At 36.0% G+C, this 25,585-nt stretch overlaps 1 protein-coding gene across 1 annotated transcript in view; it reads right to left on the bottom strand.

Moving 5' to 3' along the window:
- ARMC3 (armadillo repeat containing 3) overlaps positions 1–25,585 on the bottom strand; it is a 50,230-nt gene that overhangs the window by 13,464 nt on the left and 11,181 nt on the right. Inside the window, 8 exon segments of the mRNA XM_031066776.1 lie at positions 276–444; positions 3,865–4,001; positions 5,149–5,398; positions 17,585–17,690; positions 17,816–17,968; positions 23,123–23,306; positions 23,942–24,136; positions 25,471–25,585. The exon segment at positions 25,471–25,585 is cut by the window's right edge and continues 85 nt beyond it. Of these exon segments, the coding sequence (XP_030922636.1) occupies positions 276–444; positions 3,865–4,001; positions 5,149–5,398; positions 17,585–17,690; positions 17,816–17,968; positions 23,123–23,306; positions 23,942–24,136; positions 25,471–25,585 (1,309 nt within the window).

Genomic DNA, 25,585 nt, shown 5'->3' with positions numbered 1-25,585 from the left:
AGAGACCAGAAAAACTACAGCTTGAGAAAGGATCTGGAAGAGTCTGAACAGCTGAGATAGGATTGGGAAGATCACAACTAGGGAATACCATAAAGATGATTTTATCCATTAAGAAAGATCATCAAAAGAGATCTGTATAACAGCTGTGAAATTTCAGGACAAGAAAACAAAGTATTTTCTGTAGCCAGAATTTGGCTGTTGCTACAGCACTCTTTCTAAATTAAAAGGAAAATGTTACTCTTTCTAAATAGCCTAATTTGTTTAGAATAGCTTACCTGACCACAATCATAGAATCCATTAGTAATGATATTACTTGGTGATAAATATCCCATCCGGCTGTACTTTTGGGAAAGATTATTATCAAGTAGCTTTTCCAGAGCAGCTTCACTGAACTTATTTTTACGCTTTGTAGACAGATTAATTTCTTCTAGGATGTCTAAAGCACTGGTAAATTAAATACAAAGACTAATTAATCATGAAATACTAATTAAATGTTATTATACAGCTCAGAGTTAGTTTTCAGCATTACCAAGGCCAAAATAGATTCACTTCCAAGTGCTGGTCCTGTGCCCTCTGGGCCAGCAAGGAGTGGCTGTGCTGCACAGAATTCCTTCTCTAGAGAAGGAAAACAGTGCTCAAAAGCAAAAGCAGTGCTCAAAAGCAATTCCTTTAGGTAGTTAAATGCTACCTAAAGAAATGCAGACGGGATGCCACAACCTTTTATCTAGAAGGATGTTATAGAGCACTACTCCCAAGAGAACTTGGGAGAAAAAACATGTAAAAGGAATAATGATCAGAGCTGACCATATGATACAGTCCAGGCAATCTCTCTCCCTCTCTCTCTCTTGTCAGCAGCAAGGCAATTTGCAGATTGAGTTGTGCATTATGCAATGTGTGAATCCTTCTGGTCTAGCACTGTTACAGTGTTTGGGGGAGCACAGCTGGCAGATATTTGCTAAACATGAACAAGCATGGAAACACAAGGACACAAGGAGTTGTATCAACACCACCAGAAGGGCAGGATTTTTGCAGTATAGACATAGAAACAAATAGTAACATGGGGACATGGGAGGACAGGAATTAATTTCCTGAGCTTTTTCTGGTGCTGAGGTCCACAAACTGACAACTTTTTGACCTGAAAAACTTATGAAAACATCGCTAAGAAAATAAAGGAAACCGAATCAGGAAAATATTGCATTCTGCTGTTCTAAGACTGTTCAGGAATGAAAAAAAGTAAAACAGGAAAAAAGAATTATATATTCTCATGTGTGTGTAAGAGCACATATTCAAATATCTGTGTGTGACTGCACACATGCAGATATTCTTCATGTCCCAAGGAATCAATTTTATATATACACTATATATATATATATATATATTTCTGTGAACTAGATGTCCTCAGCTGTGGACACCTACAATGTAGACTTCTGAAGGGATGAATTCAGATGAATTCCAGAGAACAAGTTTTTCAGGCAAGGCAAATGACATCTTTTTCTTACAGAAGAGAGAAGTGGGAGAAGATGATGGAAGAGCAGTTCAAGCTGTGTATCTACAGCATCTTGTAGATAATCAGCAAGTAACACAGGGAACAATTTTAAAGGGGAAAATGAATAAAGGCAGGCAGGTAAAATGTGTACAGCAGGGTCTAAATCAAATGACATTACAGGCACAATTACCCTTATATGGAACAAAGATAAGCCAAAACAAAAGACAAATAAAATGGCTACACCAAAAATTCTATGAAGAGTTGGAAAAAAAAAAAAGCCAGGAATCAAACAGAAATGGAAACACAGACACTTTCAACAAAATAGGAAAAGTAAGGGACAAACCTGAAAGATGAACAGGCAAAGCGAGACACAACTATTCAGGGACTGAAGCAAAAATGAATGTTTCACATGCTACAAGTAAGAGAGGAAAATGTACATCTATTACTCAATGTGGGAAGAAAACTCATAACAGATGGCACAGAAAGACTGAAGAGTCTGATACGTTTTTTGCTTCAGTTTTCATAGAAAGGTTTCAAGCAGATGCCTGGCAGTAATATTAACAAGGAGGTAGAAACAATAGCCTTAAAAGGTCGAGGATAAGTTTGAGGAGACACGGTTAGCAGTCCCTGAGGACACTTACCTCATACACTTTATTAATTTGCAAAAGCAACACATTGGAACTATTTATAATTGTACTGGAAAATTCTAGGCTAGATGGCTGGAGAGTGGAGAAGGGCAAAGATACTATCTAGTTTTGAAAAAACTATGAACAATGAAATTATAATAGAGATAATTCAGCCAAATTTCAGCATCTGAAGAACACCATAACAAATTATTAAACCATCAGTAGACAAGCAACAAGAGATGAGAAATAGCCATTACGTATTTTTCAAGAATTAACCATGAAAAGTCAAGCTAATCCTTGCTGCAATAGGGTAAATGGCTCAACATATAGGCAGAAGAAGTAGATGTGAGATATGAGCTGAATTTGAGATACATTTTGACTTTTATAAGTATTTTCACTTATTCCTACTTGGATACTCATGAGCAGGTCAGGGAATATGATCGACATGAAAATAACGTGAAGTAGTGCTTGACTAGTTGAAAAACTATGCTTAATGTATTATTATCAATAATGTGCTGTCAAGCTTGAAGGACACTTAAATTGGAGTCCTGCTTGGATACTGTCAAAAAAAGATATTAAATAAGAACAGTGCCATATGCAGGACAGAGAAAATAATTACTGAGCTTTATTTGATGGTGGTACGACCTCACCTGAAGTACGCCATCCAGGCTGGGAGATGGTACTTCAAAATGGCATAAAAAATTAGAGAAATTCAGAGATGTGTGATGAAATGATACAAACAAAACTTTTTTAACACTTTTACTTTGTCATGAAAAAGAAACAAGGGGGACATGAAAAATGAGAAAATTCAGTGAGTTAAACTCAAATTGTTGTAAAAAGTGGTTATTCAATCTCACTGAAAGCAGGACAACATGATTTGTTTTAAGGGGTATTTAAAACTGAGAAACCCCTTCTAAGTGTAAGGATATTCCAGCACTGGAACAGGTCACCTCAGAAAGTTGTCAAACTCCAGCAGGATCAGTATTTATCCAAATTTACCCAAGCCAAAATATGTCAGTGTACCTTATGCAGTCTTACACTAGGATAGATGGATAATGTCACCTTTGAGGGCCCCTCCTGATCTGAATTTCTGAGAGTCTCTGAAATTCCCTCATAGATGGATTTAAAGTATCTGTGCAGTCACCAGAGAAGTGCCCAGCAGAGGGAGCAGGGCAATTACAAATATTTTAATTTAACAGTAACTAAAAGAGTCGCCTTGTCTGAGGAGTCCCGTGTCATAATTCTTGTAACCTAAAGCAGCTTTTGTAATTCAGATATTAATATATGGACCTGGGACTTCCTAAGAAAGAATAAAACAGAGCCACTTTTCCATGACACTTCAGCACGCCTGCAGTTAACCAGAGCTTTTAAATCAAATCTAGCCTGTGTGTAGTAAGTACAATTTACTGTATATTAAACTTAGTCTGAAACCTTTATTTCACTTTCAAATGTATGGGGCACTGTAGTCCCTCATATTGACTGATATAAGTTATCTTCAATATAAAGCCTAATTCAGTCACAGAAACAATAAATGTTTTATAATTCTAGACATTTCTAGCAACAGGCTTATATTTTGCCAGAAGATCCTGTTCCTTAAAATCAATACCATTTCATCTATAACATCTGTGGTGCAAAAGTAGTTTCAGCTTATCAGAAAGCTTTGTTATTCAGCTATAAATATGCAAAGATTGACTTAAATTGAGTTCTCTCATCAAAAGTGTTCTTTTGACTTTTGATATTATTTCTACTCACCCTAGCCTGCACAGTTCAAAAGCAGTTACTTCATCACTTCCACAGACCATAACAGCCCAACAGGCATTTCTTCTGACTTCTTCATTCCTAGAATGCAGCAATTCAACGAGTGGTTCCAGCCCACCGACATTTCTTAACTATTAAAAAAGTGAAAACATTGCCACTTACATATTTCATCTATTCCAGCAAGAACAGCTTGTGAAATTCACCTCCCAAAATATTCAAGCTTTGTAGAAAAGCTACACTGGGCTGAAAAAAGGTAATTTATGGGGATTCTGTGCTTCTGTGAAGTCTGCATAGGCTGGAGCTTTTAAGTGGTACAAGGCAGTCATCCCTTCTGGCTCTGCCCTGCTTTTCAGTTATTAGGCTGCAGTGTGGAACCCAAAGAGACTATGCAACCCAAGACTGCCACAGAGACTTACACAGCTTTTTCTGTGTTCTGGTGCCTCCTAGCAACTAATTTCCATCACAATACATTTGAATTTGTATTGTATGTATGACAATCTTATTAACATCCTATTCTCTTGTGTGCTACAGTATCTTTCCTATACATGCTGGAGGAAATATTGCTCATTTGGATTTTCAAAGAGAAAGACATTTTAAGGACACTGAAAGAGGTAGATTAATTATCTGTGCCCCTTATTCATGTCCTAATTAATAGCCTTGACCCATGAGAAAACCCTAGCATATGATTTATGAATGCACATAGCATCATTCTTATTTATGAGAAGAAAATACTATGACCAATTCATAAACAGAAAAGAGTTCAACTTGCTGGATGTCACTGATCAAAGGATTAATTATATTTTGAGTTTTGTCTGAAATACGTTTACTCCGTGCACATCCAGTATCTCATTAATCAAGGTCAGACATTGCCGTTCAGGCCTTGAAAATGGGCAACAGAACACTGAGGGAGAGTAAAGAGGACTGAACTTCCCATCTTCAAAGTTGAGCTGACAGTTGCAGCTGAAAGAAACCTTGATGCTTAATGCTCCTAAATATACAGATCAAGATATGGCCCTAGTTAAAGCTCATTGAAGTCACTGAAAAGCTGCAAAGCATTAATTTGGTGCAAGCTAACACAGTCGTGAAAATTCAAGTTAAAGAAAACCCTTTCTAAAATCTCCTAAAAAACGGAGCTATATTGAGCAGAACAAGTATCACAAAAATAAGTAACTACATAGAAAACTCAGGACTTCTAGGTCAGACACAACAGGTTCTTGGTCAATATAACTCCCACCTCAGATCTAGAAACATCATCAATAAACACAACCTCAGTTTTACCTCAGCTCGTGCATCAGCATCACAAGCAAAGGCAGCCACGGCAAAGGCTGCTTTGCTCTGCACTTGGCTGTTGGTTGAGCGCAGTGGCCCCACAAGGGCACTCATGATGCCCTGGCTCTGGATACTGGCACGGGAGGGCTCTTGCAGGGACAGATTGGTGAGCACTGCAATGGCATTGGAAATGGCTCCATCCCTCTGGGCGTTCAAGGTTTTAATTAATGGCACAATTCCTTCAGCCTTAGCTACAACACTAGCAAAATTAAAAAGGGGAAAAATATTTGTTATTTTAGGACCATTTTTTCTTGTCAGTATGCTGTTTTTATCAACTAAACTAGTGATACAATTCAAGGTTTACATATATACATATGTAGGCATCTGTACATAAAAATGTGTGTTTCTATATGACTCACGGTGAGAAGTTCAAGAGGCAGAACCACAGACAGACCAAGTCACAAACTTCTGGATTCTTTAACTTACAAGGACATGGATTCTTTCTGAGGTATTGAACAAGTCAATTAAATCCTGCATCTTTTCAAAGGTGCAGAATTTCTGTATCTTTAGTTCCACGCAAATGCTTCTTATCAAAGCCTCTTACCACCTCTTCCCATAATCATTCTAGCACCACTAATGAGGATTATAGTGAACACAGTATCCAGATCATCTAGTCAATCAACAGCAGATCCAGTTTACATATTCCCTCTGTTACCAGAGGATATTGCATCCAATTGCTGAGGGTGCTGCCCCTCAGCAGTGCTGGAACAAATGCTCCTGTGGACAAGTCCTAAGATAGACGTGCAAAATAATCTATTATTTTATTGTTATTTCAATATATGTTAATGTTATTTCAAATAACATTGGAGAAGATGGTTGGGATTTTTTTCTAAGGAGAACCTCATAGATCAAGCTTAGGGAACAGTCAAGGGAAAAAATAGCTGAAGAAGCATTATTAATGAAATAGCAACTTTGAGCACGAGACAGCAGAAGGTGTAAGGAACTGTGGTATTAGAGGATATATAATTTTACTTAAGGCTAATCTGTTTGTTAAACAAAAGTTGGCAATATTGTTAGCAATGGGAATGCACAGATGGCAAGTTGAATTTTCACTGCAACTGCTTTTTATACCCTCTACTAGTCCATGTTGTCTACATCAAAACCATAAAAAATCTTCAAAAAAAAGAGTTTACACTTTTTATAAGTTCTGCAGAATTTCTGTCAACACAGTAATAAAAGACATCTCTTTCTGAAAATCCTGTACTGTAACAGTACCTTACCAAAATTTGATTAATATTTGGATGACTCTCATGGTTGCAAAATAAACCAAGATTAGAAGTATCACATATAAAAGAAACCACTATACTACCAAAGACTGTTGGCATTGATTACAAACAAAAAAACCCATGAGGAAAGCTGACAGTCACACTTTTATGCAAACAGGACAGAAAGTAGAATACATGCCTACCTGTGCCACCAATGATAATAACTAAAATAATCCCAATACATGGGCAACATGATGTAGGTCTAACTGTGAAGGAAATGCGAGTGTCAGAGAGGGGGATGGATACAGATGCTCCTGAGCATACCTGGGATGAACGACAGAGCCTAATGGGGTTTGTTACTCTCATCTCTGCCTCAGGTGCAAGGCAGTGGCAGCTCACAAGCAGTGCTGGAGCATGGATCTAACAATGTCTGGCAGGCAGACAACAGTTACTTGTTTAGAAAACCAAGGGAAAAGCAGCAATCCAGGGACTGAAGGTGCAGCATTAAGATATGGGGTCAGTTTGGTGTTGCCTAATTAACCCTCCTGGAGCACCAGTAGCTTTAATGTAAGCACTTTGGTCTCTATTCAGAAGTAAATCCCATGTTTTCAGATGTCCCACACTGCACCCCTCTGTCTTCCTTCAAGAAGCTGGATTTCCCTTTGTGTCCTCCTTCCCCTTTCCTACTTGACCAGATCAAGAAGAGCTGAAAATGTTTTATTTGTTGGGTGGCTTTTTTTTTTTCCTGTGGTTGTTTTGGGTTTTTTACTTAGGTAAGGTCACTATATTTATTTAGTTAATACTGTCTTATCTTGCCCATGAAAATTTTATCCAAATTTTCAGCTTCAGGACTGTTGTGGCTCTATCCAGGCTGCTGTATGTGAAGAAATTCTGGACATGCTGATTGCACATGTAAGAATGAGCTGTACACCACATGTATCACAGGCTTGCTGGAAAACATCACACTAACAGCACGTGTAACAATGGCATTAGGTACCTGCTGGCACAGCCTGGGTGAGACCCACCTTACACACACAGCTGCACACAGTGAGCTCAGTGTCCATGAGCTATCAGATTTACTGCATCATGCAGGGCATACACACACACTTCACCCAGGAAGGAAAAAAACCAAAACCAAAATCAAGCTGTTTCTTCTTTACAATGGATACACAGAAATTCCAGGATTTATGGGACAGATTCTCTACTCATAAAATGCAGCACAGCATCTCACAGGTGTAGTATATCCAATATTTCTGCAGTAAGTACAGGACTTACTATTCCTACAGTACACCCAAGAATACACATATTCTCCCACAGGATCTCCTAGTAAACATACAGTCCCCAACAGACTGGCTACAGAATGATACACAGCACTGAATGACGTAGCTCACATCGTAAGCAGATTTACTATAATTTCCATAAAACCAGCAAGTACACAGGCACTTAACAAAAGAGCAAGGTGACGGCTCCTCATGAGCTCAGAGCTGACCTCAGCAAGGTACAGAGCACAGCCAATTTTCTCAAGTGCCACTCAACTTCAAAAAGGTTGAGAACCACTGATTTAGAAGATCATACATATTTATTTCTATCCTCATTCTACTTCTGCGCAGACTCATTTTGAACCCCAGTTTCCTGCACACAGCTTAATCAAGTAGCACATCAGAGCACAAGGCAAAAAGAATTTTTTTGAAGTGACAATGACTGGTAACAAGAGTTGAAGGTAACCAATACCTTTGAGAATAAGTTTTTAAGCGGGCATGAACATCTGAGGCCAGTGCTGTGTCCTGCTAACAGAGATGCACACAGAAGGAGAAATGGGGACTCCACAGTTCAACTCACTCCTACTCCACAGGCCTCTGGAGAACACAGAAAGAGCACTGTCACCCTGGCCCACGGAACCTGACCTCAGAAGGGAGCTGAGAGAATGATCATGGCTGAGTTTAAGGTGCTGAAATACCACAACACTAAGCATGGAGGTCCTTGTTCCCCTTTTATGTTGGGCAGAGACATGCACTGTGTAATTTTTTTATTATGAGCCAACAAAAGCCAGAGAATGTTTTACCAGCTCTGTCTTTGCTTAATGCAGATCAGCACTAGACTCTCCCTGCCTCCAGAGCACTCTCCTTCAGACACATCCTACTGAGACTGTGCAATTTATCACCAGTTCTTCCACTACACTACTTCAAGGAAGAAATGAGTCTTGGTTTAGCTGAAAAGAAGATTATACTTTTTGATGTGGAAAAGGAGTAAATTAAATAAATTCACAAGTTTTTTCCTCCATGTTTTGTATACATTCAAAGTACATACTTTCCCAAAGAAGAAGAAAAGAGGTTAGGAAAAAGGAAAGAAGATAACAACAAGAGAAGAAAAAAAAAGGATGGTGCATCTGCCACATCATCTTTTTTTTCCTCAAAAGTGAAAGCTGCCTATTTGAACTACAAACAGGAAGGAAAAAAATACAGGACAGGTGCAGGAATTTCTGAGTTTAATTAAAGTTAAAATAAATGAAATGTTATTAATTATAAGCACATATTATGATCCTTAGAATGCCTAACCTAACAGGGTTAGGCATTTACCTTAATCAAAGTATACACAGTTCAGGTACCCTAAGGAGCCTAAGCATGCTCTTTAGTGAAACAGTAAAATTCTGATTACAACTGGATTCAAATTACTGTATTCAAGAATAGCTAAAATATTTTTTCAGCTGTCATTGGGAACACAAATATTTAAAGGTTATATAATAAATATTTAACTTATTCATTTTAAATATACAATGTAATGTTAAGACATTTTCTTGAAAATTCTCTGAAAGATAACACAAGACTCCAAGAATAAATGCTGAGACACTGAGGATAAACAAACATTTTCTTTACTGATTTTACTGCAACAAAAAAGGAAAAGTTGACAACAAAATCATTACCAAAAATTTCACAATTCAAACTTTTTTTAACAGACATTTTGGAGATGTGTATGAATGTCCCTGAAGTGAGTATTTTGTTGCTTTAGTTGCCTGCAGTGCAAGAGGAAAGCTCAGATATTGGGAGTGTGAAAACAATCAGCAGTAAAAATTTGATGAAAATCCTGTGGGTTTTTTATACTTCATTTTACTTTTAGTACTATAAGCACTCTGCAGCAAGAACCACCTCTTTGTTGGCATCACAGAAGCATAAAAGCTCTGGTCTGTGACCAAACCTTCTAGCCATGGCAAGAAAAATAGCAGATTATTTACTTAGAGCACCAGGAATGGTCCAGCTAGCTTTTTTTCTTGAAGAGAAAGTCTAGCCTAAGGGAGAAAGCGACTAAGAGTATTCAAAGAGCTGCCAGAAAACACTGAGATTGCCCCTCAAACCCCCAAGCTAAACAACCTCTGGGGGAGGGGACAGAGAGGAGAAGAGCTGTACAGCTTGACACCACTGTTTACTCAGGATTGTACTAAATTTACACTAGTGAGACTGACACTTCATAAAAATGGTAAAGTATGTTTGGTTTTGTTTCTTCTACCAAGACTGAACATAAACTGGTTTATAATAAATTATATTTTTATTCACTTCTACTCTGTTTACTCCCCACATCCTGACTGAGGATTTAACACAATTTCTGCTTAGAAAAAATTCAAATTTTTCCTCCTCACTGGACTTCATTTTTTCAAATGTGTTTGCAACTGCATGTTTAATTTCTGTGCAAAATTACTGTGATTGTGTGTGAGGTGCTTAGCTAGCCATTTATGCCTGTGCATAGCTCATTTTCATACATAATTGCATGTAAATTATGCATAAGAATTATGCATCTAATTACACACATTTTTTAAAATCAACTCTATCTGTGTTAAATCGTATGACTTCTTTTTCACACAAGACATTTTTGATCCAGCTCTCTTATGCAATTTCTGTCTGAGAAAATATCATAACCAGAAGTTTGAAAAAGCATCACGAAATAGCTTCCTTTTTTATTTCTTAAATGTATTCATATTCTTCATTAGCCTTGTTATGCCATCAGAATAATCACATCCAATAAATGTCTTCTACACTTATCAAAAATTTCACTTTGTGATTTAATTATTTTCAAAAGCAATTGGCTGTTGTAAATAGTCACTCGTATTTTATTTAAAGACTAATATTGCTTCCGTTTTCTTCACTAGACAAGGGAGATTAATGTCAGAATGTTTATTCTGAGTAAGGGAATCTAGCACAAGAGACTCTGATCTACAATCTGGGGGCCCTTTTTGCTCCAATAAAAATATTGATGATATCATCAAACCATATTAATTTTTCATTTCAGGAACTGAAGCCTCTATTCCTATTTTCTGTGACAAGTATCTTGTTAAAACTGTAACAAAACCAAAACTGTAATATCTGACTCTCATTTAGCAATTCACAGAGATCTTCTAATGTCTATCATTGAACTCATCTGACAAAGTTACACAGATCTCAGTTCTAAAACTGTAGCATACCTAATTTAAAATATTACGGGAGCATTGGTAATGAACTATCCGTTCATGATGTCTGAGACTTTCAGCTATAATAATATTTGCAACCTTTGTAAAGAATTTCTGATATTTCCACTATTATGTGAAAGGCTTAAAATTCAACAATAGAAACCCTTTTTGCTCCTGAAAGATCCCGTGGTTCTTCTTTGGAAGCACCAGCTGAGGAAGGACAAAAGAGCTGTGCCAAGTCAGTCTCTACACAGAGTACTTTGGATTGTGAACTTCAGCTTTCACTTCTGGATAACTCTTTCCTGGACAACTGTGAACATATCTCAAATGGCAGCTGTCTGTTTTGCCTTGCTACAAGCACAAGCTCTTATGACGATTTAGGGCGCAGAAATTTATGCTTTTAGCTTTCTCTCTTTAAATTACATCTCTAAGAAAATACATATAATATGACTATGTTATGATAAAATTCCTAAGGTTGTACGTCAAAATGTTAAAGTTACTTGTGAAACCCTATTTTTACCAGATGACAGTCCAAGTGGCCAACATGCCATAGTCAGTGCACAGGTTAAATTCACAGCAGAGCAGAATTATGTTTGCATGGTCAGTCATAACCCTGAAATTTCCTTACAGAAAAATTTCCTTACTTCAAATAAACAACTTCACACTATACTTAAGTAAGTGAAAATATACACTTAAATAATTTAATTTAGAAATCTACTACAAAGAAAATGTGTATGCAAAAGCACCAATACATTTGCCTGAAATATTTACTTTTATGTAGAATAACCCTTGCCACTTTTAATTCATAAAAAGCATAAATTATCTCAGTGCATATCACTGAATGACATTGCAAGGATACACACTCAAGAGTAATCATGGTACTTGTGCCACTACACAAAAGAAAGTTTTCTCTCCCATGCTTAGGAGTCTCCATCCAGGAAGAAAAGGTGATCCCACAGAAATCCATCATGGGAAGTTACAGGTGACAACAAACATCCTCTAAGTGAAATTCCAGCTGTCCACAGCTAAGATAAACAGTGATCATGCTGCAAGGCTTTGAAAGTAGGGTTGTACAAACAGGCTAAAACATTCTGCACCATCTACAAGGAGTAAAATTTCTAAGTAGTTATCATCATCCCAGATCAGAAGTGTTCTGCATTCTCCCTGAAACTATTTTGGACCTACTTAGGTTTCCATGCACTTTAGGATGTGGTGACATGAGATCTGTGTTAGATAGAGATGAATGTTCTATATTGGTCTTGAATATAACCCCAAAGTTAAAAAACAGCAACAAAAAAAAAAAAATCCAGGAGAATGAATAACAATTTATATTATTTTTGTGAAAGTCAACTGGGAAGAAAACAGTTACAATGTCTGAGCCTAGAGAAAGACTTTCCCATGCAGCCACACCTTCCCAATCTAAGAGAAAAATACAACAGCTGGTTGTATGAAAGGTTTTTGACTGCCAGCAGGGCACAGCCCCATGTCCATGGGTTGTGTATCAGTTGTCTGATGTGATGTTCAAGTCTTAATGGGAACCCATTTCTGAGTGACATCCCAGGCACAGCACTTAACTCAGCTTTTCTGCCAAGGGAGAAATTTGTCATAAAACATTTGCAGTTTTCAATGGAAGTCAAGATATAACTTGCAGGGAAAAGCTTGTGAGCTCTTAGGTAGTGGGTAATGACTTTGTTGTCTTTTGTGGTTTTGGTGGGGTTGTTTGTTTGTTTGTTTGTTTGTTTGTTTTTAATACAGTTCCTCCCACAATATGTATATAGAGTAAGAGAAAGGAAAAAGAAGAACCTGTAGGTGGCCTGAAATAACTGTATTTTACAGAGTGTAGGTATGGATGCTAACGTAAAAAGGTAACAGCACAACCCAAAAACATCCCTTTACCTAGCAGCACATTAGCTCAAAAATATAATTCTGTCACTAGGGGTCAGTATTAAAACATATTACTGCTACACAATACAGTCAGCATTCTATTGTTGATTTCCTCCTTCAGAAAAACGAACTTATGTCATAAAGAACTAAAACCACAAAAAAAGATAAAACCTACAGTGGACCACCACCTTTTTATTCTATTATATTTGTGTTCCTGTTCTCATAAATTAACACATATATTCATGCAAATGTATTATCTTACATAATATCGACACTTTAATATTTATGTGAATTAGGTTCTATTTACAGTCTTGAAAGAGAAAAGCTATTACAAAGTTTCCCATTTTCTAATAGAGAAGATTACTACCTAGTGATATTACTACCTAATGGTATTAATCCCTACTCCCTAATAATAGCAATATTTGAAATGTAAAAAAAAACCTGGATGTTCTTCTAATTTATTCCTTGACAGCCATACTCGTCTTATAAACAATAAAAAAATCTATTGTGTACTGAAAATCTCAGTTGAAAAAGGTGAGACACTCTCACTACAGGTGAAACAGATCGAGGATGTCTTTTGAGTCATTAGATCAGGGTATGAATTTCAGTTGGGAATAATAGATAGAACACCCACTAAAGTCAAGGGAACAACTCACTTCCTCCTCACTGGGCACTGTCCATAACCAATGAGTTCCCAACCTCTGCTCCTATCCCAAACTGCTCTCAAATCTTGACAATCTTGGTACATTTCAGAAAGCATACATTCAGATGCTGCACTAATGCCTGGAACTGCGTATATGGATATAACCTTTGAGAATTCAAATGGGTTCTCTGATTCCTGTGAATTTAAGAATTAGAAGATTTAATAACGTCAACCTTTCTGACTTTGTAAATTTTGGGATGATACTTTACTATCTTGAATCCAGGTACAAAACAGAATTTTGTCACTTGACACTTATTATAAATCCCAGGAGAAATATTCTGTCATAAGTCTGTCACGTACCACAACTTTCTGCAGTCCTTGGTGCAGATGAAGAAAAATCATCCTTTTCCATCCTCCCCCACACCAAATTCTAATTGAATGCTATAAATTTTGATGTTAAAATAAACAATTGAGGACAAATATTATTGAGGCTTAAAATTAGCTTTCATGTCCAGCACGAAGTTCTAAATTTCAGAGCATATGTTTTCCTTTAGTGGCAAATCCATTAGGTGCCCAGAATTCAGACATTGCCAGATTTATGAAGGCAGCTATTAGAAATGGCATTTGTGCTACGACAATACTGAAGGAAAGAGCTGGTCAAATTCATGTCTGACTAACTGGTATATGTGAGAGCTTATTTCTACGTGCTACTTCTCATATCGTATTTATATTTAACATGATTATCTAATCCTCAATACATGAAAAGCAAAAATAATTGATTATACTTTAAATGAGAAAAAATAGGCAGAGGCAGAGGTAAGCCATTTGTTCCAGGATTAGATGTGTGGCACAGAATCACTTATTTTCCTGCCCAACAGATGACGCTGCTGTTTCTTTGTTCGTGTGCAATTGTTCCATTTGTGCATCACATCCATTACTGGAGTGACTGCACCCACACTGCCCGGTGCCTGGACACAGCAAACCCAGAGAGCTTCAGGATTCTTTAAATGGCATTTTGCTGCCCAAATAACTGTTTTCAGTAAAGCAAGTTATTGCTCTGGATCAAAAAAGTGATAGAAAAGATGGATGCAAATACCCAGCTGAACATAATTCTCCTTTTTTCCAGAAGCAGACCACAGAAACAAATTCTGACATATATATCAAGGATGACCTCAGAGCTATGCACACATAGTAACATAAGACATTAGAATAAGCCTGTGAGATTTTAAACTGCAATGTACTTTGCAATTTTATTTTTACTGAGCCTAATTATTAACAAGAATTTATCATCAATATTGATCAGCATTAAAACTCTGTCCTTATGGTAAAATTCTGATAAAAAGCATATTCTGAGGATGTCAGTCTGTAAACTAAGGAGGCATTTGACCACCATATTTTCTCCTATGTGCTATTGAAGTGGGACACAACATCAGCTCTGCAGCAAAAACTTAAATGCTGAAATATTTTGGAAGTTATTTATGTTAGCTGCTATGTTTTCTGACAGAGATCCTATTGAAAATCCATGTTCTCCAATAAACCTGAAAACCCAAACCACTTGTATGGGACTCATGTCCTCTTCTACTCTAGACTTTTTGTTAAAATACACCAGGAAGGAGAGTAATTCATTAATTTATTTATTTTTGCCAAATCATGGGTGCTTGAGGACTTGTGTCAAATGACAAGCTGGTCTCTGTCCCGTTCATTGTGAACAGGTGCTCTAATTACCAAACCTCCACCGTATTTGACACTGTTATTAGCTGTCTCAGTGGAGGAACAAAGGATTGATTGGGTAGGGGTATAGAACCAGCCTTTCATTGCTGTAGGGAAGCACCTAAAGGTCAAGGTTAATATACATTAGTGGGGGGTAGTATTGCCCATTGCCTATGCTGTTCTTGTGCTATTAATCAATGAAAGACTTTATCATTATGAGCTACCTGTGGTGGGAGTTTTAATTACACGATTGCTTTAAATTGCACTTTTTTCTGTATTATATGAAAAGCTGGCAGCACCTTTTGATACATCTAATAAGAACAACAAATCTCCAGCAAAAATAGAAACGTCTTGTATTCATTTTATATCCTCAAACATATACTGTACCAAATAAAAGGGCAAGGTACACATCCTTCAATCAACATAATATAGAAAAATGCTTATGAATTGAAATACAGCAGAATGCATGCATATGAGTTCAACAAGGTTGAATATTTGACTGGCCCGTGAAAAGTGAAAGCATTTACAGCAAACAGTCTTCCCCATCACTGGACGCATTTTGTTCTTGCTACATAAGGTCCACCTGCTGCTACTACCTTCCTGATTTTATATTCTTGAAGGGTTTATAACAAGAATCTAATACATAACTGATAAAAGGGCACTAGTCTCATCAGTTTCATTTGAGATCAGAATATTGTCAACATAATCACACAGTGAAGTCACATTATTATAAAAGTGCATCAGCATCTTCATTATTTATACACTTATTTTCAGTGGTCTACAGGACATATAAATGAAACATTCTAATATGAAATATGATTATGGTAACTCAATATGGAATGAATTTTCTCCAAACTGTTTTTTTTCCTATTATGTGAATGTAAAATAAATATGGGCCTGATAGTCAGTCAGTGAGCTGGAACTATACCAATTTGTATCAGCTAAGGGTTCAACACTATATATTCATTTATAGGTCCTAGTCACACTCAGACCCTTCTGTGACTTATTAATGGTTTTGATTTAGAAATGAAGCCTTGAAGTAATTATATAGTCACATGGAATTCATCCAATATACATATTTAATGTAAATTATTGCTTCCTGATTTTCACAGAAGACCTCTGATTAGATTATCTGGTGCTTCCATATTGTACTTGAAGCTGGATTGCAAGGAGAGAGAAGTATATGTAAGCCACCTTTACAATTTCCTGACTTTGCCCAGCAAGAAAAAATTACGGACTTCATTATAATGCAGAGGAACAGAGACAGCTATTTCCCTGCCTGAGGTCTCAGAGAATTGTTCAAGCAGTTGAGCTAAACAATGTCCTGACTATCTCCTTAGCAAAAGAAATGGAATGAGTTGGCATAAGCTGCTATACCAACTCAAAACTCTCCAGAGATCCCCTTTTCACAATGTGAAATCTCAAAGGGCTGCACTACGAAAACCAGCTGCAGCAGAGCTGAAAGTTTGACCTCTGGACTCCAACACTGTGCTCGTTTTATGTGTGTGTGACTCCCACTGACACCAACTGAAGAGTCCAGCACATGAGGAGAGCAGAGTATCAGACAAAAAAAATGTACTATGTGAATCTGAGAACAGAGTATTATTCTCTTGTGTCAAATTATTGCTCCATCTGGTAACATTAAGTGAGTATGAGTGACTATTAGAGCTGAATCAATAAATTGAAACAATTTGTTTTGTGAGTTACTTTACTTTTTCACTTCAAAGAATGCCTGTGACTCTATTATAACTTCTTTAAGTATATTCCAAGAAACTTTGAAGGATTTTTTTTTTTTTTTTGGTTTTTAAATTACATGCAATTGCTCATATACAACACACGGCTCTGTTACTCTTCTCTGAACAGGACTTCTAATAAATAGAGTTGGGATAAAAGAAGGCTGCAGAGCTGGCAGCAGAATTTAGTTTATATAATTGTTTTGGAACATATAGTGAGCTAACCATTGTTACCTTTGTTAGTAATTTTGGATTCTGAATGTACACTTTTCTTTCAGAGAATGCACTACAAGCATTCTCTATTACTTTGGAAATAATTAAAAAAGGAAGCGTAAAACAATGCCAATATTTAGGAGATCTTTCTCCCTCAAAGAATGGATTTAGATCAGTCAAAAATGTTGTATGAACCATGAAGTTTTAAAATATATCAATGATTTTGGATTTAGGAAAAAACTCCACATCAAATGCTTTAGACTACAAGGCATATTTTGCTCATATGTTCTCTTCAAAACATGATTTACAGCTCTGCTTTCAATACATCGGCTTCATACCTTTCCTTGATCATGCTAACGTTAGTAGAGACAGCACAACTCTCATAACACTGATGAGAACCTAGCTATTCCAGGTGACTCATAAGCACCAAAAAGTGCCTTACAGTCAAATTCAAACAGACCTGCCTTGTAGCATAAGAACAAGATAAGGCATTCTTTAAAAATCAAAATATTAACACTTCAGATAAGTATTTAAAATAATAATTAAATTATTGCAGACTCACCTTGCATTTCTAAGATTGGCTGTTGTCAAATTAGTTAATGCTGTCACTACAGCTTCTTTTAGCTCTTCATTATCACTGCTTAGCAACTTTACTAGCTGAGGAATCCCTTTGAAAGAAATAATTATATATATGAACATTTAAATAAGCCGTGGCAATCTACAAAATTGTAATATTCTCCTTATAAACAGAAAAACCACAAATTCATATTTCATCCTTTCCCACCATACTTACCCTGGAGTCCAAGGACACATTTACTGTCTATATTCTCACACATGGCAGAAATGGCTTGGGAAGCAGCAACTTTAACTTCATCATTGTTAGTTTCCAAAAGGCTTAGGAGAAATTTCTCAACCTCTTCCCAATGTAAGATTTTTCGTATTTCAGCTTTAAATGAGAAAGAACAATAGCATTAATCTGCATTTGTTTTCCAAATCAGTGAAAAGACATTAATTTGATTTCATTTAGTTGCTGGAAACATTTTGGCTACAGAGGCACCAGCCACTAAAAATATTCACAAAGGACCTGAGCCAAATCCCATCACAGAACATCCTGAGTTGGAAGGGACACACAAGGATCATCCAAAATCCAGCTCCTGGACTAGGCTTCATTGAACTCGGAACCAAGCCCAAATAATGACTATTAAACACAATATAAACATACATAGCCCAACAGAATGCAAAGTTTGTTCTCTGCAAGACTTTAAAACCACAGAGTGCATACAGGCTTGATGGAAACAGCTTTTCCAGTGCAACAGATCATACTTATCAGAATTGTGCAGAATTTCAGTTTATGCTAACAAAGTCCAAATGCATAAAACTGAATCAGGCTCTCCTTAATGTACAATTGAACTTGGTGAAATACCACTCAATGTATTAAAATAGCCAAAAATAGGCAAGGAGCATTACAAAGAAAATTTTCTGCCCACTTTGCAGAGAATTTGAATTTTGTAGTTTAGCACAGTGTTCACTGCCGACCTACACTTCTCTGACCAGCAGCTGTGGAAGGACAGAGATGCTCCTTCCTCTGCACAAGTAACAACATGCAGCACCCATGAAGTATCTACAGACATCTGTATGTAGATACCAATAAACTGATAAACTCCCTCATCTCAAAACTGATGAGATCAGAAATGCAGGTGTTTCTTAGAAAGATCCCTAAAAGAAACTTTCTCATGGAGAAAGGCACTGGAGAGCACAGAAACTCTACAAGGAGAGACAATAAACATTTAACCATATGCATACCTTAAACCAGACTAATTACATCCTGGAAGTTATATCTACACAGTAGAATTTGGAATGTATCAAAGAATTTCAGGAACTGAGAAGTCAGTGGGACTTCAAAATATTTAGAAATTTTACCACTGCATGCTACCATTATGAGGGATCACTCCGTTTGGATTGCTGTCCCCCAAATAAAAAAAAATTAAAGAGAAAAAAATATTTAAAGTATTATTTTAGATAAATCTGAATCCGTAGTGAATAAAAGTAAACAAACACAAGTCTGCAAAGTCAATGAAAAGCAAGTTTGATCAAAAATGTAATTAGAGCAGAAATGACTCAAAGCATGGAGATGAGACAGGTGCAGATGATTTCTCCTCTTCAGCTCAGTTTTAAACTCTTTTAGAACCCTCAGATACACAAATGAAATCTCAAAACAAAGATGTAAAAAATAAAGCACAGAGGATTTTAAGTGTCGGCAGAACTTTGGCCACAACCTTGATGCATATCAGCCAGCTCTCAAGAGAAGGCCTCAGCTGGGATGAGAGATTGTTTTAACAAGTTGTCAGGTGTGTCATTGGCCTGTTGCTTGCCATGGCAGTCCATAATCCCTAATAATGACCTCTAGAGGTTCTTCATGCCTCAGTAATTTGTTTATTGTACAGCAAGTTACTTGTTTGTTTACAGATTTTCTTTAAAATTATTCTTGCTTTTAAAAGTAGCCATGATTATGGGTAAGCATATATTTATTCTGTTTAAAATACTTTAAACAGAAAAATAATTTTATCATAATAAAGTTATCATGAAATTGAACATATGATATAGAGTATGGATATATATTTAGGTAGTTAGATCAATGAAAATTATTAATATTTCAATATCCAAGTGCCAATTCTACCTATGGGATGAACATTTTTTGCTGATCCTCTCTCTGTGTATGAGTTGTTTCCTTTGTGTCCTTTACTACAGACTAGAAAGACTGCACAACTGAAGTACTCGTATGTCAGTGCCAACACCAATTTTACAGTGATTAATTTCTTGACCCCAAGTGATTTGAATACATTGATTTAACATGAAGGAAAATAAAGCATACATGACTAAAAGAGTTTGGAGTATCTACCACTCTTTCTAGATTTTAATGCATTGACCTTGTGGTGAGACAACCTTTATTATTCAATATATTTTCCTATTTCTCCCTCTTACCCCAAAATCATGATCTGAGTTCTACTGATTACTTTTCAGGTCACTGTCATCACCTTATGTAATTATTTATACCAATTTCAAATGAAAAAAGTTAATGCTAAATAATTTCATGACCTCCCACTGATCTTGAGTTAACTCAGATAAACAAAGATCTGTATTATGAATTGCCTTTGTTATTCAGGCCACAGAGCATGTTTAGTGTGCTTCCCTTTGAGCATGAGATGCACTGAGATACACAAAAAGAATGTGGAGAGCTTCAAACTAGAATTTTGGCAGAGCATAGAGTGATCATCACTTTCTCCATATACACTCCACAGCATTTTGTTGTTGCTGGTGTCTGGCATTGTCAGGAGAAAATCAGGCTCTCTTTAATCAACAGTCCAGATAATCCACTCACAGATATTCAATAATTTATAGCATGAGATTACAATTTAGCATTCTAAAATGACTGCATTATTTGGTGGGCAAGGCAAGAATTACAGTACAATTCACCAGTGTAATTCTGAGCAAACAAAACAAAATAATCAATAAATTAATATAATAAATTCAAAATTATGTTAGAGAACAAAAAAAAAATTCAGAGACAAAGGCATAATGATTATGTATAGAAATATGATCCATTTTAATGTACTTAAACAGACAAGCATCCTAAAGATGCTATTTAAAGCTAAATATCATGTTTATACCATGTAATTTATTCTGATACTGAGAATAACTCTTAAGGGATATATATATCTTATAACAACAACACCAAGTTACAAGAGTCCCTTTCCAAAGGGTTGAAAGGGACATAAAACAAAACTGCTTGCTATGATCACATCTATCAGGAAAAAAAAACCCAATCCTAAACCAAATTCCATCTGTCAACAACAATAATTTCAAAACCAGATACTGCTGTATACTCAGCTGCCAGGATTAAAAAAAAACCAGCTAGATACATGTTCTGTCATGGCAGAAGTAGGTTTTTCATTCCAATGAAAAGCAGTATTTTTTTACCCAAGTATACAGGAAATGTTGGTAAATTGGAACCATGATTATCAAACCTGAAGAATGTGGGTATAGCTATTGCAAATTTAATGAAAAAGTCACTACAGAACTAAGAGCTGCATTGTCTTATACTGGATTCATATCAAGGCAAGTACTAGTATAGTATGTTAGTGTTGCACTTTGGATAGGCTGTTTAGTATGCTTACAACCACAATCCAACCAAAAAACAAGAACTGAAAATATTTCTGTTTTCTTTTTGCACTTGGGCTGTTTCTTATAATGGCCTTTTCTTTTCACTGCAAGGCTGACTTTAGACCAGTATCTCCAGGTAGTGAAAAATTTTCAGTGCTTTTGGGGACTACATTGAGCAGCAAGTTTACTGGACTGTGTTTTCCACTGCACAAGGACAAGAAGTTTCCTGTTGTCTAACTGGGTGTCACCAAAATTCCACAGCTTGAAAGCAAATATTTTAAATCTCCTTTTGATGTATTTTCCCAGCTTGCTGCATCCATACTAACTGTCACAGGCTGAAGAAGAGAGCAAACCTTTATAATGAAACCTCATTGACTCCATTTGTAAAGAAGCATGACAAGAAGATGCATCTTCACTGACGGTAACATCCCATGATATAAGATCACAGGCAGTACTGTAATATATTATCTGTGGTTCTTGCAACCGTGCTTTAAAAATGTGCTCAGACATGCTTCTACTAACAGCTGCTAAAATATTAGGCCACAAAAACTGAAAAAAAAGTGTGAAAGAGGAAAAGAAGGCTATGCTTATTTGAAAATAAATATGATAAAGGAGGAAGATGCAGTAGAAAGCAGTGGAAGCAAATATAAATCTGCTTAGCATACAACTTACAAGCCTGTCACAGGACTATAAAAATGATACTGACAGTCCTAAGTAGCGTAATAAAATAACAACACAGGAAAATACACAAAGAAAATACTGACATAAGAAGGTCCCTTCCTCTCTTTGATACCTGAACATTAATGAAAACAATTTTCAGTGACTTGCCAAGCTTCTAACAGATAATGACAAAAGCAAAGAAAAACCCACAGAATACTCGGACATTCTTTCTGTGTATCATTTTCAATCCAAGTAATTACAAATATTCAGGATATCAAACTAAGCAAGGTGAGAAGAGAATCAGAAAGATAGCATGGGGAGAGATGAAAGGAGGGCTGAAATATGGCAGAAAGCAGAGATTATTTTATCCATGTGTTAAATTAAATAACCTATTTTTAAAATACACATAAAACCATGATTCAACCACAAGGTGCCAGATTTATGAATGAAATATTTAAATTCTATTGTCACAAAAATCCCTTGACAGAAGTAAAATCTATAGTCAGAAGTATGTTATTAGTTACATTGCAATTTGTTATACAACACTACTTGGCACATGTTGCAACTCAGTAGCCAATGTATGGAAGGAATTTCAAATGTAGTTTGATTAAAAGAGCATCCTTGTGGGCATAAATGATGAGCATGTTCTGCCTAATTCAGAATTCCTCAGTGAATTAAAGAAAAGTATATAAAAAAGAACTATAGGATGAATAATTATAAAAAGATTACAATGAAACTATTTAACTCCCCTGGGAATATTAATCTGCAAGCCATTTGAAAGGTTTCCTTTCATGCGTCTGTTAAAGGAATTTGTATTTGAAATTGCCTGACATTTAGAAGAGCAGTTGAATGCAAAAGGAAGTCAGCTTGCAATGAAGTCTTAACAGATAGAGGCAGAACAGTGCCAGCAAAGGTGGCTTAAGATGGTAGTCAGCTGGCATCACTAAACAAAAGACAAGGATCATATTTTCAGAGCTCCATTTTCCTTTGAGGATAGCATTTTACAAGAACATATTAAAATAAAATAATAAAAATAAATTGAAAATATGAAAATAAATTGAGGCAAAATAATAACATTTTCAAATATATATATATATATATATAATCTCCTAGCATTTGATTGCTGCTCTGGTTGGCAAGACTCATCACTGTAATTAATTCTTGCCAGTGCTTTCCTCAACACAAGTACTACCCTCAACCAGAGAAGATGGCCTCATTCTGGATAAAAATTTACTTCATAAACAATTTCACGTCCATGGATTGTTGAAAAGTCACGTACAGTCATAAGCTGCATTGGTAATTGCCTTTGCTGCATTCTTCTGAATATCAGGAACAGTAGAGACTTCTAAAAATGAAAGTAGTTTTTTAATGCCTCCTGTCAGCTGAATCTGTTGCAGAGCATGCACATCCTCGAGGCAATTTCCCAACACAGCAAGAGTTTCGACATGTAGATCGCTGAGTTCCTAATAAAAAATTTTTAAAAAGCAAAACAAACCAAACAACCTTGAAATCAGGATGAAAAAATCTTAGGCTTTTAAGTTTGCAAGATAATTGTTGCAACTTTCTTTTGGACAGTTTATTCATACTGCAAAGTACACATATATTTTAATATAATTTCTTTGATGATGACTCTAGGATTCAACACAATTTATTAAAAATAGTAAAACTCCCAGAAGTTTTTAATTTACATTAAAGCGGGCTAGACAGGTACTCAGAATGTGCCTGTGATCTTAAAACTTTAAAAACTTCACTAATATCTCTATGCATTGTATTTCCCATTGTGGCACCTGAACTCCAGAAGCACTAAACTGAATCTCATAAAAACATACACGATAGGAAATTGTGTCTAAAGCCATTATATAAAGTAAACTCAATTCAAAAATTGAATAATAAAGACTTTGGGAAATGTCTTTGCTTCTTTTCTTAGTAAGCTAGATATCCTAGCTTATCTTATTTCTATCAAAGTTCCCTCCAAGTAAGTAACTCTTTGTTCTTATATCTCTCTTCCATAAAATAAGTATTATTTCTCATTAGTCAACATCAGCATACAAACATCAGCACCAAGAACAAAAAAAATCTTAAGGCAAGTAAACCGTACATTGTTTTCCAGTATATTCAGAAGGCAATCTAATGCCTTATATTCTTCCAGTAAGATCCTGGTTTCTCTGTCTTTGCTAATTACTTCTAAGGTTTGAAGGGCCAATGACTGAATGACTGGATATTCAGATTCCAGTAGTCCCAGCAAGGGTGGAATTACATTCAGTTCCCGAACTGCAGCACGGTTTTGAAAATCCTGCAGTAAAATATACCAACAAAGAATGTTAGTGATAGAGAATATAACAGTACATCAATTTCTCACTTTGCAGAAAGAACACCAAAAATCTGAATTCAGACATTAAATAATGAGTCAATACTGCAGAGCTTCCAGTTCTGCAGACTTCTTTCTTTTAAGCTAAGAATCAAACTGAATATAATCAAGCCCCAAAAACCTGAAATTCTAGGGGTTTTCTGCATGACTGATGTACTCACCACAAAATCTAGTCCTGTATAAAAAAGCCTATTCACTCTTGATTTTACCATGTTTGCCTCAACATAAATGTTTCTTTGAGAAAGTTTTTAAATTTAGTTTCACCATTTTTATTTACCTCAGTGGGAGGAAAACAGTTTTTTGCACTCTGCTGTGGTTGCCTGGTTATATCTTCTTTTGTTTTAGTAATTATAAAATGACAATTTAAAATTTCAACTTTAAACAGTGAATGTGCAGCTTAATAAAAAGACAGTAGTTGATTATATTAAAAAGGAAAATAAATAAATAAATTACAATTTGCTTTTAAATAGCTTATTGCACATGTGCAGCATGCAATTATCCTTATCAATATAAGCAAGCACCAGGTGCAGTTATCCAGATATACCCTGCAACAAAGACAGCGAGATAGTAAAAAAGGAGAAAGAGTAAAATGTGATTCTGAATAGACATGCTCTGATGCCCCAAAAGAGATAGAGTTATAAACTGAATTCATTACTGAATTGATTCGCTTAAGCCATGGGAAAGAACTGCCACACAAATGCACCATTCTTTTGCTAAGCAGCATATGGATGACATTAGTGGAAGTAGCCAATAACAAATCTATTCCTCCCAGTATGGAAAGTAGCTGTTGACAGCATTCACCTATCATTAAAAAGAGGTTCCAAATTGTGCTATGGACTTGCTGGTCAAAACAAGAAACAATGCAATTGGTAGTACTTTAATTTACAGGGTAATTCCAGCCTTTTGGATAGACAGATTACAACTCTCATTTCTAAGATTAACATTTTTCAACTAAGACAGAAGGCAAATTATTATTTAGTTTTAAAAATCTGAACCTCCTACTGGTTTTACTTTTACTGCAGTACAGCACAAATAACTGCATTAAGTTTAACAGAATTAAAAACAGCTATATTCATAACTAATTTAACATTTAGGGACTCAGGTGCAAGGACTCAAGGTTTCAAAAACATTCATGAACACTGTGGAGTAAAGGAAGCAAATATTTTAAAATTACTAACCCCACAGAGAATGTCAGGGGTAGGGATGCAAATGCTTACCTGCCTCTGAAGTTTAACACAACAAATAAGAGCAAACTTTACCTGTACCAAAAGGTAGATACACTCAAGTGAATTCTTCGTAACATCAGGATCAGGGCTACCTAGCAGTCTGATCAGTGGTTCTAACCCACCTTGCTCAAATATTTTTACTTTAGTA

This window comes from Geospiza fortis, unplaced genomic scaffold (assembly GCF_000277835.1).
Source record: "Geospiza fortis unplaced genomic scaffold, GeoFor_1.0 scaffold138, whole genome shotgun sequence".
Lineage (NCBI taxonomy): Eukaryota > Metazoa > Chordata > Aves > Passeriformes > Thraupidae > Geospiza > Geospiza fortis.
This window is presented reverse-complemented; position numbering and strand designations above follow the sequence as displayed.